This window comes from Diplotaxodon limnothrissa, linkage group LG16 (assembly GCF_057381915.1).
Source record: "Diplotaxodon limnothrissa isolate DT_005_m linkage group LG16, D_limnothrissa_male_GT1.1, whole genome shotgun sequence".
Classification (NCBI taxonomy): domain Eukaryota; kingdom Metazoa; phylum Chordata; class Actinopteri; order Cichliformes; family Cichlidae; genus Diplotaxodon; species Diplotaxodon limnothrissa.
Window position 1 is genome coordinate 37,817,394 of NC_140611.1, and position 16,140 is coordinate 37,833,533.

Below are 16,140 nucleotides of genomic sequence, written 5' to 3' on the forward strand. Positions count from 1 at the left end.
CTGGTCTAATGCAATGAGGAGAAAAGGCTGAGTATATTATTAGCATGAGGCATTCAGCCTCTCATTTTCCAGGTGTCGCCGAGTCCCAGGATCCTTTTCTGTCAGCTGTAAGTAAAGTAAGCAGGATTTAAGTTACGAGTCATCTTCCATCCTCTAAGAGGCTTCTGAGTGAAAAGCACATGTCCATAATTCACCAATAGAGTGTACTTTTTATCGTGTGCTGCCTTCTCATGTGTGAAATTGTTTAAAAAATATGTTTTAACAGCACGTATCATTTGTTCAGGGAACACTGGATAGATCGTTGTGTCGCTGCTCATTATACGCCTCTACTTGAATGCACATGAGCTACAACTGCAAGTATTTATAAAGATAATTGGAAGTGGCAAAATGAAAAATAGCTGTAATAATCATCCTGACATAATTCAGAGTTTGTCTGCTCAGATTTGGACTCATTCATCATTCCTGCTGAATTTGATGGCTACAGGTATGTAAGAAATTACACAGAAAGTATACTGCATTTCACAGACTGTCCAAGTCTTTCCACTCAGCAGCCACAGGGCCAACACACGTGTGGGCAGTTATTTTTAATCCCCTATCTAAATGAATATGGACAGAGCCATAACTTCACATTCTTCTTTTCCTGGCCACCGGGACAAAACCCGGATCACTTCCCAATCCCGATTTGAATCTTACTTTGGCCAAAGTCAGCAAGACTTTTTTTTCACTATTTATGCTTTTATACAACTTTGCACTCACATGATCAGTCTGTCCAGTCCTTTCAAGACCAACTACATTTGGCTGCAAGCAGATTTCTGTACCGTCTGCAGGACAGACTGCTGGTGACCACTGCTCTACAGCTGGGAGCGCTCTGACACTGCTGTTACTGTGCGGCACGCTGGCTGTACAGTAGCTGACAGGGAAAACTGCAGAGGTGATGAGGTCAGCTGAAAAGACCATAGGATGTCCTTTAACCTCTTTGGATGAGACTCAAAGCTCTTGATGTCCCTCCAGAGCAAAGAGAATCATCCTGGGCACCACTTGTTCAGCCAACTGCCCTCTGGAAGGAGGAACATTAAAAGCAGAACAACATTAGGAAAGAGCTTCTTTCCATGGGCGGTAAAGACTTTAAATACACTTAAACTTAACGCTGCCAACACTGAGCTTACATCTCAGGTGTAAAAGCTGGTTTGTGAGTGATTGTAGTAACATGTTTCCTCCTTCCTCTTTTCATGATGTCTGTTTTCATCTTGTCTTTATGCACCTTCAAATGTAGTGCTCTGAAATTTCATTGTTTACTATCTGTACAATGACAATAAAGATTAATCTTATCTACATAAATGTAAGAAAAATGGAAGTAGGCCCTGAGTTCTGTTAATGTTTCCTCATGAGCTAATCGACTCTGTCACTCACATTCACAGTGGGTAAAAAGTGACGCTGATTTTGTAAATTTTGGTGGTTTAAGGATTAGCCAGGGATTGGCTAAGAACGAGCCGATGAGCGTGCAGCCAGGCAGATCAACTCCTTCATCACATCACATCGTGTTTCAAAACAACAAGATGGTGAAAACACCGGATAACAAGACTTCACAAACCAGTGAGCGATGCCATAGCAGCTTTGTCCTTCCACCTGTTACACTGTCCATGGACACCTCACAGCTAAAACTGTGGCGGAGATGTGAGTTGGTAAAAAGCTCAGTCAAACTTACTGTATTTTGACACATCAGCATGAGGTAGATGAAAGAAAAAACGATTCAAGGTCATGTATAAGATGCATACAAGCTGACGTGTATGATACTTGAAACATACAGTTTTTGAGACTTCTACATCATCAGTGTGTTGTTGCCCCCAAAAAACTCATATGCAAATTAGTATTCAAGCTTTTAAAAATGTGTTGATATAGCAACAAACCCAAGCTCTAAACCCAAGTAGGGTAAAATATTTGTTTTCTCAAAAAAACAAACAAAAATGAAATTATGCCAGAGATGACAAAAACGCTGTATTTAGTTATATACATTCTTTTTAAACATGCGTCAGTTTGAGGTAGAGAAAAGACTAATGCTGAACTCAGACAAGTGATTCCAAGCATAGTTATAGCTTTAGCTGGCAGGTGTGCATGTCTGTGACGTCACGCATTTCTGCAGCTGCTGTTTTTACACTTGCAGGAAAATAGAGCCCATTGTCTGTTCGATGAAGCTTGTAGCTATTTAAAGAAAACATCTACTGTATGATCAAATTGAGAGAACATGTCTGCTAGAACCAAGATTCACCAGTGCTCAGTTTGCTTTGAGATTATGGGTTTTTTATCCCTCGTTAGCTATCATGCTGCTCATGCTGTGTTTTCACCTCACCATCCAATCCGTAACGTCTATTTTTGCGTTGCTGTGCGAGTCTAGCTTGGATGTGGCACTCATGTGATATACTGTACAATCAAGGTGATGGCTGGAAAAGATGCTGAAATTTCCATAACGTCAGACGACCGCTGTTAAACATGCTACAGCGTGTTTCCAAGCTAACCTCCAGTGGCTGTGATGCAATAGAGGGCACTGTGGTGTTGCCCTCCCTGAGGAAAAAACTTGTTTTATTTTTTACTTAATTATTTTAGTCCTTTTTTAAACTAGGTGCTCAAAAGCTTTTCACCTCCTGTCATTTGGAAATGTCTGAAGGTAATAAGCCACTATCAGATAAAGGGTCTGGAGTAGCAGCAGTGTTGCCAACTTGTAGCACTTATCAGCCAGCCTGCTTACGCTCCAACAAATGATGTTCGTAAGTAAACAGTCTGCCATCAACAGCTTTTGCTGAAAGTGCCGGCTGTACTGTGATGTGTGGGGCTGTGACTCTGGCTCAGTGTTCATTTTTCACCGTGACCTGTGTGCGCTGTTAAAGGCTCTGTGTGTAGAAGTTTAAAAGTCAGCATTTTGGTGATCGTTGGCAGCAAAAACAGTATAGCAATGACAACAGTTAACATTTCTTCACAATTTACAGTACTGTATAAAAAGTTCACGTTAGTTCTTCTTCTTATGAATGTCCGGGACATTTTTTCCTCTTCTTGTCTGCAGAGTGACACTTTTGGTTTGTCTTTGCATCCCTCTTCAGAGTTTGAATAACACAGGAGTAAACGGTCTGATGTCTGCTACAGCGTTTCCTCCTCATCATCAGCCGTTCCGCTCATATTTAGAACAGGCAGATTTTCCCTCAGTGAGATATCATCCACCCGCTTGGGACCACTGTCCTCAGGCTCCTCGGGTATGGATGGATCCGAGTTACTGATTACGTATCCTGGCAGGGTGGCACGCATGCTGATCGCGGTTGGACCTGTGCTCCGGTAAACGCGGCTGGAAACGAGCGTGGTGGAGCGTGTGGACGGCCCAGCACCAGCCAGGTGGGACTGGCTGCTGGTGCTGTTGTTGTTCAGACCTACGACCACAGATCCATAACGGTAGCGGCCGCACACAACTGGACCCTCCCACTCAAAGGAAAGATTCCACCGTGTCCATGTTTTCTTTATCTCTGTCTGAACCTGTGGGGGTGTGGGGAAAAAAGCCAGTAAATACACAAAGCTGAGTTGTTTTTTGCAAAGATCAGAGTGCAGAAGAAATATTTTGAGGTGCAGAATACTTTTCTAACCAGTGGTTCCTTGTTCCTGTTTCATTTTGTTTAAAATATCAGAGCAGCCAGACTGCATGCACATCCCCACTTCAGATCTTATTGTTGCTTACATCCCTGTGTGGAAATTACATATTTTACCACAGTTTTCTGCAGGTAGTCCTGCAAAGACATGCTCTTTAGTTTAACTGGTGATTGCAAATAAGGTGCAGGTGTGAGTGTCAATGTGGCAAGCTGCCTCTCTGTGACCGTCAAGCAAACTGTTGAGGAGGCAAGAGGCATCTCGCTCAGCGCCAGCTGGGATAATCTGTGCAACCCTAACCTGAACAAGCAGCTAATTTAATCATTTAATTGTGTCACTTCCTCCTATATACACCATTTGCAAACACAGAAACCGACTTTTCCCACTCATGAAGGTATTTTGAAAGGATTGATGTCCAGTAAAACTGTGTGACCCTCGCACAGTTGGCACAGGGACACACTTTGTAAAGAAAGCAAAGCCTGAAAAGACAACATTATTTTTATCTCTGATAAGGAAGTTATGTTTTTGCGAGCACTGGCAGACATGTTTTCTGTCTGTAATGATAACATTTGAACAAATTCTGATAAAACTTTGTGAGGGTGTAGACACGTGTGGTGTGTATTGTCAACATATAAAAAGCACTGTAAGAAGTTTTAAAATGTCGTGTCATATTTGACCCTTAACCTTTCCTTCAAGGCCAATAGACCATCTAAAGATCAAAGTGATATCAGTATACAGGGAATGATATATGTTGATTCTAAATATGACAATATTTCATCATGACATTTATGTGCATGCAGTAATGAGCTTTAAGCCTTTGAATACATGAACAATGCTCCTGAATAAGGTTTAATGAATGCTACACACGCACTTTAGCCATGTCAATGAAAATAATAATAATTGTGCATCAATTACATACAAAACAAAACTGACTCGCTTTGTTTTTGGGGGGGGGTTGCCCTATAACAAACAAAACAAATTCTCCAATCCTAATTACGAGGAAAATAAACTTCTTCCTTGATGCATTCCTAATCGCCATGTCTAATAAGTTGTAGTACGAATGCTATGCACCAAATACAGAAGTGATGAAACAGGCGAGTGTCTGCACCCGGGCATGGCTGAGAATCGTAGTGGAAATGAAGCCCGAGCACATGTATAAAATTTCATGATGACTTAAAACTTCAAAAAGAGGACCCGGCGTACACGTGAGTTTATAAATCTGATGACCAGAGCGTGTATGCAGATCTCTGCCTTCCTACATGTGAATTTACTGTTTTATGGTATCAAACATTTGAGATTGCTTGCTGGACACGGCAGCCTACACTTTCCTATATGCAAGTGGATGAAAAAGATTCAACTGTGCACGCAGCGCGTGGGCTGAATGACTAAAACAGAGCATTAGGAGCAGCTTAAAGCTCCACGGAGCAGCAGAGTAGGGTGTTAATTCCAAGTGTTGGCTGAGACCCTTTTACCTTACATGAGTCATTTGGCTCAGTGTTAATAACAAAATAACAAATTGCTTTATGGCGCTTTTATTCAACAGAATACAAAAACCTTCAGTTTAATTTGGCGTTGTTTGGTTTTCGGTGACTCTGAAAGGCTCCGGAGAATAAAAAGGAGAGCTCCGCAGGATAATGAGGATCACGAAGGGAAAGTGAACGACAGCATAAAAAAAGAGAGAAGTTTTGTGTAAAGATCAGAGTGTCAGAAATGGAAACTTTAATTCAGCGCTCAGCACTCTCCGTGCAGAATGAGATAATAAAGAGTCAGATAATATGGCAGCACAGATGAAGGGAGAAAAACACGCTTCATCAGCCTGACCACAGATTACATGTACCACCGGAGTAATTAAACCCTTTGTAGGAGATATCAGCAGCTGCATCAGCGCGGCTGGAATTGTTTTCATGTTGTCAGTCTGTTTGCGTGTCTCTTAGTGTGTCATCACGGCAAAAAGTGATCCCAACACCAGCTGTGGGAGGAACTACAACAAAGGCAGCTTTGAGGACTTAGACAGGCGTACAAAAACCTGACACTCTGTGTGTGGACACAACAGTGTGTTGTGAAAGACGCAGACACACAACTCTGCAGCTGTGTTGTTGTGATCGAAATAAAAACTTCAAGTCAGACCCATTAGTACTGAGTTCCCATGTAATTATACAATGACGTAGTAAAAACTGAGTATATCTGAAGCATCAACAACATGTTGACAGGCACAGCAGCCATGCTCTCTAGTTATACTGTCAAAGCACTTCTATCAAGTGTGAATAAATCACTGCCTACTCACCTCTCCATTGCAGTAGCAATAGATAATTGACACAAAGAAGCCCTGAAAAGAAAAATTGAAATACAAATTATGAACCGTTTCAGACATTTAGTGCGATCATCACATTCTTTACCACTTTGATCTACATGCAATACAAAGAATGGCTATTAAGATGATAGTGATGCTGCAGGTAACCAGTTAATATCACTTTGCTTTAAATACATTTAAAAAATTAAAGTTTTCCACGTAATTTTATGGGATACCTAAAGTGTAAATTGTTTAATTTAATGAAATTGTCACGATAGTGACTGCGACCCAGTGTTTTGCATGTTTTAGTTTTATTCTTTGATTATTGTTATTTTCTCAGTGTTTCCTGGTTTATTTTGAAAGAGTGTTGTGTGTCACTGTGTTTAGTTTGACTTCCCCTGTGACGTCATTGTGCTAATTCTAGTCAGCTGTTTCCTGATCACCTCCTGTGTGTATTTATCAGAATCAGAATCAGAATACTTTATTGATCCCTGGGGGAGATTATTTAAGTCCCCTGTCTTCCGTTGTTCATTGTCAGGTCGTCTGTTTTCCTTCTACGTCGCATCGTAGTCGTTTCATTCTACAGTCTTGTCACAGTTTTTTAGTTTTTCCCAGTTTAGGTTTCTGTTTAGTTGTCGCTCCTACATGTTTACCAGCCTTAATAAAGGCTCGCTTTTGGTTTAAAAATGCAGTCCCTCGCTCCAGCGTCTGCTTTTGGGTGCATTAATAAACGTCCCTGGCATACTCCGCCATGACAGGAATCTGGTCACATTAAATGTACTTGAGTAATTGGGATAGATCCAGTTTACACCAAGCACACCACACCAAGCACTTGAATAAACAGACATTTGATTTTATATATTTCAGCTCAAAATTATGGCTTCAATTTTATCGAGGATGTAGAAGATTTTTCTTATTGTAGTGTCTAATTAAAATAAAGAAAGTGTGTCTCTGGCTCCTTCTGTTCTTGTGTTCACTGAACCAGAAAGTTCTTAACGCAGTTATGAATTATGAAGGTGTCTACAGACCATCTGTGTTTGCATGCTCATGTGTGTGTTTGTGTGCACGTTGCGATGCACAACTAGTGAGAGACATCTTGGTAGTAAATCTCTGAAAAGCCAAAACAAACCAAAGTTCTCTGGAGAGATTTTTAGTTTCTGATTTTACTAAACATTTCATCATGACAGTAACTGAAGAAGAATATTGTGGCTTCAAATAAATGCGCTCGTGCTGCGGTGGATGCTGAGGTGGATGGAGTGATGCAGCTGAGGGTTATTTGGCTCATCGGGGGGCAGTGCGTAATTTTTGTGCTCATTTTGGCAGAAAATTTTGTTTTTGTTGCATCTCTGGATCCCATCACAAATTCAAGCATGGTGTTTGTTTGTTTTTGGCTTCAGCTGGCATAGGTGCACACATCAGCCTAATTAAAAAAAAGAAATTATTAAAATGTCTTGGTTATACTGGTTGGTTGAATATGGCCCCCTACTATTTAAGGATGTAGCTGCACATTATCAAACATGGATCAGAGCTTTTGGGGTCCATTTATTAGTAAGGTAGAACAATGTTCCCACAGGCAGCTGATACAATGTTCCACACGCTTCCTTTCTCTTTACCCTTTAAAACCTGCTCTACACACATATCCTTTATTCTGTAAATTTGAAATGCCGCATTGCGTTTGAATGACTCTGCCAACCACTGAAGTTGCAGTCAAATTCAATTTTAACCATGTCATCCTGGAGGCCAAGTCAAAGTTTGTGCCAAATGCTAAGAAATTCCCCAAAGGCATTCCTGAGATATTGTATCCACAAGCCTGGGATGGGCAAACAGACGACCTGAAAGCCTATTGCGTCTAATCGCAGCCACCGCCAGCCATGAAAAGGTTACGAAACTACAAAGTAAACAAAGTTAAAGAGTCATGCTTCCTGTTTGTGAAGCCTCTGTGCTCTGAAGTTACTGTCACAGTTTTGTGAACTTGCTATATATATTCCTATTTTTGAATAATGACTCTGAAACCACGATTGTTAAACTTACTCCTTGCACAGTCACGTCTACCTAAGCTTGACTTTGGCACTGAGACTGGCTCCCTTTTGCTTACCCTGCACCTACGCTGACTATGCACCTTTAAAAGACACAGAATTATTCATGAGTGTCTTCTGGGTTTATTTTTTTAATAAATATAAAACAATGTGGTGTTACGTGAAGGAAAGTACTTATTATAGGAATGACAGTCTATTTTGTTCTGCTGGTAAATCAGAGTAACATTAAAGCTGACATTTACATCATCTATTTAGGTTTTTTGCTTACAAATTTATTTAATTTTTCCTTTCAAGTTGTGTAAAATGTTAATAAAAACAAAATGATTTACGTATCTTTAACCTCGATATTTAACTGTCAGGTTTTTTTTAAACTACAGGATCATTTTTAATCTGATGACAGCAACATTTCACATTAAGACGGCATCATGTTCACTCTGTCAGCTGTTATTTTCTTTCGTTCTTGTTAATTGCACATTGTGTCTGCTATATAACTTCCTGTGACACTGCTCAGCAATCAGTGGCCTCAGAGAGAAGACCGAGCACCTTTACCACAAAGACCTTTTATTACACGACTTTCAGAAGTTCTCGAGTGTTGAATGTTCATCGTATTAAATGCTTGACTGGTTAATAAAAAACTTAAGTAAATGTGCCTGAAGGTCAGTTATTATAAAATACTTAAAAGACAGTGGATAATTTGCAGAACACTTAAGTGTAAACTTAATTGAAACTGGTTCAAAGAAACTACGAATTATGAAAACGACATCATCTCAGCGCAGGCGACCAGCGAAAACCAAATGTAGGAAAATACCGTAAATTTTGTATAGTGACCTTTAAAACCATGTTTTCCTTTCTGTACTTACTTTTAGAGTACATATGACTAAAATGAACTCAGGCAGTAAAAATTACACAAGGTTTCGTGCATTTTTATTTTTTTCAATGAAAGGCCTCATTTATTCATTATTATTTATTTATTTATTTATTTATTTATTTATTATGCTGAACCATAACGTTTCAGCTTTTTCAAACAGTAGCTTACGCATGTATGGCATAAACATTTTGGTAACATGTTCGCTGATTATTCATGCCAAGCTGAAAATAAACTCTGTTCATGTATGTTAGTTAATCTAGTTCACACCCAGTACAGGGCTCAACCCCACTTACATATAATTATGGTAAATGGTAAATGGCCTGTATTTGTATAGCGCTTTTCTAGTCCCTAAGGACCCCAAAGCGCTTTACACAACCTGTCATCCACCCATTCACACACACATTCACACACTGGTGATGGCAAGCTACAATGTAGCCACAGCCACCCTGGGGCGCACTGACAGAGGCGAGGCTGCCGGACACTGACACTCTGACCACCACCAGTAGGCAACGGGTGAAGTGTCTTGCCCAAGGACACAACGACCAAGACTGTCCAAGCCGGGGCTCGAACCGGCAACCTTCCGATTACAAGGCGAACTCCCAACTCTTGAGCCACGATCGCCCCATATAACTGCTCATTTAAATTTAGGCAGCACTCAGAGTCATTATGAAGGCGCTTCACTGACAGTCACCCAGAGGCATTTAGAGAAGATAATTGTGGGCCATCCCAATCCATGACATGAAAAATGTAATAATTGAGCTGACTAGTTGACGTGTAAGTGATAAAATATCCACGACTCAGTCACTTTCAGAAAAGTAACTGAAGGATGCAAGAATGCATCTAAAAGCTGCAGGACGGAAGCTCTCAAGGACTGGGATCGGGCACCCCTGATCTAGAAGATGCTCAGTAAGTTATTGTTACTCAGATTACATCCAAGACATGAACACGGCAGTTCGATTACACTTTATTTACACTAGCAGAGGCAAATAAGATGAATTCCCTTTTGAATATTCTTTGGCGTGTCAGCAAGCTTAAAGAAATCTACTCTTCTGTGTGTGTAACAGTGCTTATTTTTATTTGGCCGGAGAAAAATCTATAATGATCTGCTTTTAAATGCTACTACAGTGCGACAGCAGTAATTAAAGGCTTTTCTAAATGCTAAATCTTTAGAGCCGCTGTGGCCGTACAAGCCTCTTGGTTCAGGGAGCACTGTAAAATCTCTACAATCCCTGTCACTCACATCGTTACTGCCGAGACACGTCTAACAGTACTGTAATTAAAAATGCAGGAGCACTGGTGTTACTGTTAATTGATTGGTTTCTATGGATTTGTGGCGAGTCGTTTGAAATGTGTCAGTACCCAAGACACCTGCTGATTTGGCTTGGAAAGAGTGGAATCATTATTAAAAGCTGCCAAACTGGATAAGCTCATGAGTAAAGTCGCTTGCTTGATGCTTTCACTACTCGCTGTGCAATTGTGGTTTTACACGTGTTTATTTAGGCAGCAGATGGAACAGATGCCTGTGACCTTGGAATAGATATAAAGAGCTTGTGTGTACCAGTGTAAATAAACGATGTTCATTGTAGGCCCCCTCTAGCTGTCGGCAACTGCACAGTTTTAAATAGTCTCTCATTAACTTGCCAAATAATGCTTGGACTGACCGGCTGAAAGTTTCCACAAACAAAAGAAAAGTGCAAAAGTTAGGAAAACAAAATGTTTTTGTTTTTTAGTTAAAGTGGCCAAAATATTATGGAGCAGGTCCAATGCTAAGCAAGTCCAAGCGACCAGGAAAAATGCATTTGCTCTGTGCACCAAAATTGCATTCCCTTCATGGATCGCCAAAAGTCTGAGCAAAATGACCTGGTGCAGGTGTGTTTGCTGCTCGGTGCATTTTTCACAGGAAGAAGCGGATGCGAAGCGCTCATAACATGTTGTGTAACACAGAAAGTACCTGAAATGAGTTGAAAAACAGCTCACAGTACATTCGGATTTCCCAGCTTGGTCCCTGATATGTATGAGGCATCCCAACGAAGATGATGTAGTGGATGCCGAACACCAGCACGAGCACAAGAGTGGACTTTGCCAGTTTCCTGCGAGGACACACACAAGACAGAGGTTCTAGTTTTCATATCGAAGTGACTGAAAGCAGCCATCGTTACAGTGTACGGCTTAACTAGCGGCAAATTAGTTTGATGTTTGCCAGGTTAATACTTTCTCTGGATGCAGAATTGGCAGTGATTTTTTTTTAATTGCCAAGCTAATTCTCCTGGCTCGAATACAAAAGTACAGGACAGGTTTTCAAACTTGTTGCTCGGGGAATGTTAATTAAGCAAGGTAACTAGACTGCAGAACTAAAGTATACTTTTTCAGTTTATCATTTAGGCTCAGTCTTGGGAGAACGTGCAAAATAAATGATTTTAAGCAAACTCTGGGACTCCGTTTCCCAGAGCATATAACAAGCTTCAGTCTCCACTTCTGGCTTCAGTGAGAATCCCGTTAGTTACCGTTCGTCTAAATCAAAAAGTGACAGATGTTTGAATGCATCAGATAAAATTACTTCTGTTCTGTTGGGACTATTTCCTGGTGGGCATGTATTTGACCTGTTGTTTTTGAGCTCACTGACTAGAAATCAAACTGACAGCTTTATGAATGCTTTATAAAAGCGGGAAGTACCTCATAGTCTTAGCAATATGAACAAATACACGTTCCAGTCACTGCAGACGGCTAACTGCAGTCCATCATCAGCTCATCAACAACGGCACTGAAGTGTGCACAGTTTCACTCTCAAGCATTTAATAAAGTAAATGAACATCAAAACAAATACTGTGTTAAAGTTGACTTATGCCAGCAAGCTGAAACACATGTGCACACACAAATGTAGTGCCAGTGCACACGCTCATTAAACAGTACAGACCTCCAAGGAATATACTGCTCAGGGATCAGTTCCATGCTTTTAATTTATGAGACCATCTGACTTGTTTTGGATTGTACTGCCTTTGGCCTGAAAAACACACTGAAATGTCTAAACTGCCTTTAAGCTCAGATGAGAACTTCATGTAATGACTCATCCTGGAAAGTGAGGAGCAAGTTTGCAGCCTATTAAATTTCTGTTGTCCCTTGTACACCCCCGGGGGGAAATGGGCACAACAACTCCAGCAAAAGATTGCTACAGTCTGCAACAGAGGAGCAGTTTGAACGTCACAGTAAATTAGATCATGCGATGAATTTAAAACTTTCTGACAAGATGCATAAAAGGCTGGAAATACAGGAGAAATCCTTGAGCTTTGAGGATTTCTCCTAATGTGCTGTAGTGTGTTGGTGTGGCTCATGCCAGGATCGCAGTTATAACTTCGCTTTTCATCTGTGACAGAAATATTATGCAGTAGTCGAAGTTGTCACATGCACATCATTTTGAATTTCCTGTACGAAAAAACAACAACAAAACAAAAAGCAAAAGCTAGCAAGCTAAGAGCAGCTAACATCCCTGCAGAACGAAAGTGGGTGTTCCCATATTATCCTGTAATTAATGGGGCTTAGAGGTGGTTTTTAAAATATGTTCCTGTTTCTTAATTCCAAGCATAAGGTTGTGTTTTCAGGATAACATTGGCTGTTAAAAGCCAGAGTTCAAAAGCACTCCAACGACTGTTTTCACATGACTTACACGGTGAACGTTTGCTTTGCACTTCGTGTGCATGCATCATAACAGCAGACAGTCGTTTCCTTTAATGTGACCAAAGAATAGAAATGGTTGGACCAAATGTAATTACTAAAGAGCTGAATGAATACTGATGCTCCGTCTCTGAAGAACGTTTTACTGTGAATGTTTTAAAATTACCCTTTAAAAATCAACTTGTCAGTGTTTCTTAAATTTCCAATTTCGCTGCATAAATTGAAATCAAAACTTTAATTTGACTAAGGCACAAGGCTAAACATGCGTATGCATTTAAATCAAATGAAAAACAAATCTCACAATATTCTGCATGAAAACATCGATGCACCGGACATGTGAAAACAAAGAATGAACCTTCATTCATGGAGGTAAAAAGGCAGATTTGGCGTGATCAAAGACATCATCTGCAGCCAGTTTAATGTCTTTTTAGCAACAACTTTGTGACCTTAGAGAAAAAAAATGAAACAGATTTTTTTTTCCATGTTTCATCTCATTAGTCCACCCACAGCATTCACAGGAAGACACTGCAGGCTTTTGCTCAAAATTCATCAGCACATATTTGGCATGGTTTGTTCCAGTCAAATAAACTGATTAATTCCACGTGCAGCCTCATAGCCATCCTTTGAAGTTCTGCAATTATGGTCACCAAACGTATTTATTCAACCTTATAATCTACAGTTAGACTGCACTAACACAGATACAGACAGATGGAACTGTTTCACTCGCCTTGTCAGTTCCTCAGATCTCGTCTGTATGAATAACTGAAGGGACTGTGCATTACCATGGGGGCACATACGACCCTGGCTGTGGTATGTGTTCACTGACTGATGTAAAGTGCCTTTCAGAGCCATCAGTTACATCAGAGTTGTACCAACCTAAACAACTGATGATCAGATCATGTTTCTGGTCTGCTGAGCCAGTCTTTAGTGATACTGCCACAGCAGAATGTGGAAATAAAGAAAAAAAAACCTTGATTTTCCACAGATTATGTTGCTGTGACGAGAGCGCTGAGCCTGAACGCAAAGGTGTTAATTTACTGGTCGATATAGACTCTGTTCCTGTTCTCAACTGCGGTCATGAGAATCACATCGCGGATACAAGCACTGGAAAAGGGCTTCCTCTGAAGGGTGCCTCGACTAAACTTTGGAGTGAGCGTTGCTGCTCCTCCACACTGAAATGAGCCATTTGAGGCGGTCTGGGCATCTGACTTGAATTCCTCCTGGACCCCTCCTACATGACGTGTTCCAGGCACTTTCTACTGAGAGGAGGCGTCGTGATGGATCCAGGACCTGCTGGAGAGATTATATCTCTCAGTTGGATTGGGAATACCTCGCTGTCCTGGACAAGCAGAGGGAGGCATGGAAAAATTAGCTCACTTAATTTAAAGCAGAGGAAACCAGTGCACAGCTTGGTTCTAATTAGTTATAATGTTACTGTTGATCTCAGTATGTGAATCTCTCATCAGATCCCTTTTGCATTTCCATTTTCGTAACTGCTGGAACAGATTAGCAGAAAGATGACTAAGACAAAGTTTAATGGACGTGTTTGTGTCAAAATCTAAGAATCAAATCAGTTTTTTACTTGATTCTTCGATTTTGGCCGTGTGGGTTCTCATCTCCTCTTTTTTTGGAGCTGGAAAAATAAGGTGTAAACAATTTTTCCTGCTGAAAGATGAACTCCTTGTGGTCCATTAGCTTTTTTTTTTTTTATCTCAGTGATTTTGTCTGAGTGTGTAAATGGTCTGATTCCGAGAAATAAGCTAATTGAAAGAAATCTACCAAAAGGATTAAAAAGGGAAAATTAATGGGAAAAGGGAAGAAACGGGGAAACTTAGAGAAAATAGCGAGAATGAAACAAAGATAAAGGTGAGGAGGACGAGAGAAAATGGAAACCGGAAGATGGAAGGGTAATTTGATTGCTTTATAGCACAGAAAGTAAGGAAAACATTTCTTCAGTTGAGAGTAATTGACTTTTTGATTAGTTTGTTTTTTGTCAAAACTCAAGAAGTGGTACATTTTAGATTGTGTTTTGCTTGTGTTTTCTTTCACAACATTAGAAGTGATTTTAATTTTTTTCTGCAGGTTTTTTTGTTTTGTTTTTTTACCTTTTTGGTGACTGGGATACAATGATAAGGAAAACATAAAATACAAAAGGAAAACTACAAACATAAACTGACTGGAGCCTAAAGTGGCAAAAATACTGAGGCCGGAAAACACTGAGAAACACGAAGGGAACTTCAATAACTTCAGGTTCCAACAAGGGACAAAGGGAGAATGAGACAATATGGGAAGGTGATTAGGACAAGTGGAGACAGCTGGAGACACAGCAGAGACAAATCAGGAGTAACGAGACAGGGGAAGCAAAACAAAATCAAAATAAACACTGAGACAAAAACACACAAACTTCACTAAGACAAAAAGGTAAACAAACAGAGACATGGCTGACTTCACAAGACAAGACAAAACCCGTGGAAGAGACAAAGGGAACAGGATAGGCAATAACTAAATGGAAAGATAACAAACAAACACATGAATAGACTAAATAAGGATCTGACAGAGGAGGAAGGAGACACGGTGAAATTTTAAACTCAACACACAGAAAGGGAAACAACAACACAAAGACAAAACTGACTTCAAAAAGGTGGGACGCTACACAGAGACAGAGTGGACATGAAAGGGAATCAAATTACTGAGAAATATGAATAAACTAGCAAACAGCGGAAATACTAAACTAGGAGACTAAACATTAAAAAGTAGACTATAACTATAATAATGACTCAGATCTAGATAAACTAGATAAGAAACTCTGAATGGAGGAAAAACACTTGACCACAGGATGTAAGTGAGTTGTTTTAATGTTGATTTGTGTTCTCATGTTTGCATTGTTCAGTTTAAAAGTTTTAAAAACTCAAATAAAACAAATGTGTATGACGTGTATTCAGCTTCCAGTTTACTGGATCATGATCATCTTTTCTGACAAATCGTCTGTTCATCTACACAGAACTACCTCGCCAGCGGCATTCAGAGCTACGCTCCTGTCAGATAATACACTGTAATTATACGGTTTTTATCTGACACATTGACGCCAGCACCAGCAGGGGGGGAAATGGTGATAATTGCAAATGTGGAAGAGTGTGTGTGTGTGTGTGTGTGTGTGTGTGTGTGTGTATAATTTTGTGGAGACACTTCAGTTCTCACAACCCGAATAATTATATTCCAGTATCACATCTTTGCTAAAGGTTAAGGTGGGGGCTTGCGTTGGGCATATAGTGCTTATGTTAGTGTGTTTACTCATCTGAGCCTGAGACAGACCAATCCCTTTGTGGACACGGGAGTACCCCAACCCCATCTATAACAGCCCCTGGCCCCACATTAAGCACTATCGCCTTCTTTTCCATGAAGATCAGCAGCCAAGGCAGTCCCCACGTTTTTATGGTTTCGGGATCAATTTTTATTGCACTGTAATTATATCTTCATTGCAAGAATAGTTTTTTCTGGTAAGCGGTTGCCGCGTTATTGCAGACCCACGCTTATCAAGCTAAGTGAGCTTGTGTTTGTTTAGCTGTTTGCTAGTGGTTGAAGCTGAGCATTGGTGGTTATCAGAGGAACAGTAAGGTTAGGAACACCAAGTCTAGCCCTTACCCAGCTGCTAA

General features: G+C 40.4%; 1 protein-coding gene across 1 annotated transcript in view; it reads right to left on the reverse strand.

Annotated features, from left to right (window-relative positions):
- Positions 1-3,129: 3,129 nt before the first annotated feature.
- pth2ra (parathyroid hormone 2 receptor a) overlaps positions 3,130-16,140 on the reverse strand; it is a 68,712-nt gene continuing 55,701 nt past the window's right edge. Inside the window, exons 11-13 of the mRNA XM_085374059.1 lie at positions 10,770-10,908; positions 5,909-5,950; positions 3,130-3,516 (exon numbers count right to left, since the gene is read on the reverse strand). Of these exons, the coding sequence (XP_085230185.1) occupies positions 3,130-3,516; positions 5,909-5,950; positions 10,770-10,908 (568 nt within the window). The remainder of the gene's footprint in view (positions 3,517-5,908; positions 5,951-10,769; positions 10,909-16,140) is intronic.